The sequence below is a fragment of the Myodes glareolus genome, chromosome 2, assembly GCF_982192425.1.
Source record: "Myodes glareolus chromosome 2, mMyoGla1.1, whole genome shotgun sequence".
NCBI classification, from domain to species: domain Eukaryota; kingdom Metazoa; phylum Chordata; class Mammalia; order Rodentia; family Cricetidae; genus Myodes; species Myodes glareolus.
Window position 1 is genome coordinate 108,934,005 of NC_142027.1, and position 4,249 is coordinate 108,938,253.

Genomic DNA, 4,249 nt, shown 5'->3' on the forward strand with positions numbered 1-4,249 from the left:
CTCGAGCCCTTCGATCTCTCTGCGTCTGGGGCTACTAGGACCTGGGGAGGGAGGGCAGCTGTCCGTTCCGCGGCTCAGACGTGGATTCCAGCCTTGTCTCCCGGCCCCTGGGCGACCGCAGCTCCTACACTGACCCGAACCCCCTTTCCTAATCCTGCCAGTCTCCAGGACTGATCCCCGCCGGCGTACCTGAGTACTGCCCAGCGGAGAGGAAGACAACCGGGCACCTCGGCCCACGCCCCTCTTAGCCCCACCTCTGGCAGCTTGCCCCGCCCTCGACAGTCCGGAAGTCTCGCGAGACGAAAGCGTCCGTGCGCATGCGCACGAGGAACGGTGTGGGCAGGAGAACGGAGGCCGGGAAGGCTACGAGCCGACCGGTTCCGGCTTGGGGACGGGGATGCGCGTGCGCAGTGCGTCTCCCTCGTCGGCGCCCTTCTCTGGCGTTCCTGTTCCGATCACTTCTTCATTGTTTTTTGTGAGTGTCGCGGGCAGCGGCATCCAGTCGGGTCGGCCGGCGAGCCGCACGCGAGCGAAAGGGCACCGTGGAACGGAGAAGGTAGGCTCGGAGACGCCGGGGGTGGGAACCACGTGACAAGCGAATTAAAACCGGGAGTGGAGAAAACGGAAGTGGAGGGGATTGAGAGGCCGGGAAGGAAGAGGGTCGTCGAGGGCGCCCCCTTCTGGCTGCACCCTTAGGAAGCTGGGCAGGAAAGAGCTCTCTTGTCATTCATTCTCCCTGAATCCTGTTCCTTCTCCATGCCAGGGCCGAAAGCATGGCGGAAAACAGAGAACCCCGTGGTGCTATCGAGGCCGAGCTGGACCCCGTGGAGTACACCCTTCGGAAACGACTTCCTCACCGCCTGCCCAGGAGGCCCAATGACATTTATGTCAACATGAAGACTGACTTTAAGGCCCAGCTAGCCCGCTGTCAAAAGCTGCTGGACGGAGGCAGTAGAGGGCATAACGCATGCGCTGAGATTTACATCCACGGCTTGGGCCTGGCCATTAACCGCGCCATCAACATCGCTCTGCAGCTGCAGGCAGGCAGCTTTGGGTCCCTCCAGGTGGCTGCCAATACCTCCACCGTGGAGCTGGTGGATGAGCTGGAACCAGAGACTGACTCTCGAGAGCCACTGACCAGGATCCGGAACAACTCGGCCATCCACATCCGGGTCTTCAGAGTCACACCCAAGTAATTGAAACGGACTCTCACCCATCAATTCTTTTACACACACACATCCAGGTTCCGTGTGACTGAGGTTGCTGCTGGTTCGTTTGGCTCTTGTTCTGGAATGGACCTGTTGTCAGAGCCTTGTAAGAAAACACATGTTCCCACAGCCTAGAGGACTGTAAATGGAGAGCCCAAGAAGTGAATCCTCCTTGTCCTGTACAATAAAAGTATCGAGTTGTGTTGGTGCCGGGCTTCCCACGGACTCTGCTTCCTTGTATGATTCTGTGTGTGCTTGAGGAGGAAAGGGCACAAGTACGTAGGCACAGGAAAAGAACGCACATTGGACTACAGTGTGGCATGAATCGAATCTAATGCAGGTATCACTGAAGCTCGATAGTTACAACGTGCTCTTGGGAAGACTAGAGAGTAGACTCAGTCACTGAGCTAACTGTAGCCGGGCTGGGTTCCCAGGCTTGGGACTAGAGAGGGTTTAAAGGTGAAGGAAGTGGGTTGTGGATATAACTGAATGGGGGAGTTGTGACCAGCGTTACCTAGCACAGGATTGGGCCGGAAGTTCAACCCCTAGGAACCACAAGAATTAAGATGGGGAGATGATCCAATAGAAAAAGCACTTGGCAAATAATCGTAAATACCTGAGTTTCGATACCCAGAACCCATTTCCCACTGGGCTCTGTAGCACTCAAATCTCATTCTTCAAAAGTGAGCAGGGAGTCAGACAGGAGGACCCTCTGCAGCTAGTGGGCTCGCCACCCCAGCATAAACCACCGACAAGAAACCCTGTCTCAGGGTGGAGGGCGAGGACTGAAGCCTAAAGTCCTGTGGCTCACACTATAGTCCCTGTACCTGTACTCACATAACACGTGCTGCAAGACTTTTAGAAATGATGAAGATTGTAGTTTTCTAAAATTAGCTTGAACTGATAGTATTGTTTGCTGAGTCAAACCTTGAGCCTTCATATGCTAAGTAAGTGTGCTGATGCTGAGCCACTCCCTAGTTCTTCAACCCCTCTACTGCTGAGCTAGGCCCCAGCTCTTTTTTTTTTTAATTTTTTTTATGGTTTAGCTTTATGTGCATTGGTGTGAAGGTGTCAGATCCCCTGCAACTGGATCTTCAGACAATTGTGAGCTGCCATGTGGGTGCTGGGAATTGAACCCGGGTCCTCTGCAAGAGCAGTCAGTACTCTTAACCACTGAGCCATCGCTCCAGCCCTAGGCCCCCCAGCTCTTAACTGACACTTTTGACTGTTCACTTAATTCCTGTTCCTGCAGAGCCCACATCCTTCTGGGCATCTTTAGACTAGAGTCAGATCAGCCAGGTCCAACCATTTCATGGGCAGAGGAAATCTCTCCTATATAATTTAATATTGGTTGTGGTGGTAAATCTTCAGTGCCAGCCTGCTGAGGTCTCAAGCCACCAAGAAGACACACCTCTGGGCATGTCTGTGAGTACCTTCCATAGAGGTTTAGCTGAGGTGGGAAGTTTGGCCCTGAATGTGGATGGCACCAGGCCATGGACAGGAAACTTAAAAGACCAAATCAGAGGGCCCGGACAAGATGGCTCCCGGTTAAAGGCAAGCCTGACAACTCGAATTCAATCCCCAGAACCCACATGATGGGAGAGAACCAACTCCTGAAAGTTATCTCCTGAGACGCATTTGTTGGCTTTAGGATCTACACAGTGGATCACAACTTTGTTCCTGAAAAGCCAACTGGCCTAAATGGGATTGCATACACATGTAATCTCAACACTTCTGAGGCTGAAGCAGGAAGGTCTGAGTTGGAGACCAACCTTGGCTACATAGTAAATTCAAAGCCAGCCTGAGTGACAGAGCAAGACACTGCCTTAAAAGCAAACAAAAACTCAGAAACGGATATCAGCATAGTGAAGGGATAGTTTAGAGAATTAGAGGGAAATCTTTGCCAGCCATACACTGACAGGATTAATGCCTAGAATTGTAAGATCTCCCCAAGTCACTCAAAGATAAATCATGTTATCACGCTAATATATTGAATACAAAGTACTTGGAGGGACTGGAGAGATAGGCTCAGTGGTTAAAAGCACCATTTGTTTTCCAGAGGACTCCTGTTCAATTCCCAGAACTCATTTGACTACTCCAGACCCAGGGGACTCAGCACCATCTTCCGGCCTTATGGACACCAGGCATACACATGGTGCAGACATTCTTGCAGGCAAACCACATAAATAGAATTTTTAGCCAGGCAGTGGTGGTGCATGCCTTTAATCCCAGCTGGACTTCAAATAAGAGGTTTCCAATAGACAATACTCATTATAAAAGTAGTGGGGAAAGCCCCACGTGGGGGCCTGGTATTTGCTCAGCCTCCCTCAGCCTGTTTCCTCATTTATGAAAAAATGAAGATCTTAGCTGGGCAGTGGTATTGCATGCCTTTAGTCTTGGCACTCAGGAGGCAGAGGCAGGAGAATCTCTGAGCTCAAGGACAGTCTACTCTACAGAGTGAGTTCCAGGACAGCCAAGGCTACACAGAGAAACCTTGTCTAGGTTGTCTATATATATAATTTCACATATATATATGTGAAATTTTGTTGTTGTTTTTCAAGACAGGGTTTCTCTGTGTAATAGTTCTAGGTGCCCTGGAACTAGCTCTTATAGACCAGGCTGGCCTTAAACTCAGAGAGATCTGCCTGCCTCTGCCTCCTGAGTGCTGGGATTAAAGGAGTGTGCCACCATTGTCTGGTTACATATAATTGTTTTTTTAAAGAAAGCACTCAAAGGAATAAATAGTTTGGTCAATGAATATTTGAAATAGCATTCAACATCCTTAGCTACCAGGAAATGCTAATCAAAAACGATTTGAGATTCCATCTCACCCTAGTCAGGATGGCAGTCAAGAAAACAAACTTAAACCGGGTGGTGGTGGCACAGGCTTTTAATCCCAGCACTTGGAAGGCAGAGGCAGGTGGACCTCTGTGAGTTCGGGGGAAGCCTGGTCTACAAGGGCTAGTTCCAGGACAGGTCCCAAAGCTACAGAGAAACCTTATCTCGAAAAACAAGAAAAAAAGAAAAAAGAAAACAAAGTT

General features: G+C 50.4%; 1 protein-coding gene across 1 annotated transcript; it reads left to right on the forward strand.

Annotated features, from left to right (window-relative positions):
- Positions 1-360: 360 nt before the first annotated feature.
- Positions 361-1,416, forward strand: Pop7 (POP7 ribonuclease P/MRP subunit). The gene is made up of 2 exons (XM_048433948.3): positions 361-556; positions 764-1,416. The coding sequence occupies exon 2, from the start codon at positions 774-776 to the stop codon at positions 1,194-1,196; it is 423 nt and encodes a 140-aa protein (XP_048289905.1). The 5' UTR covers positions 361-556; positions 764-773; the 3' UTR covers positions 1,197-1,416.
- Positions 1,417-4,249: the final 2,833 nt, after the last annotated feature.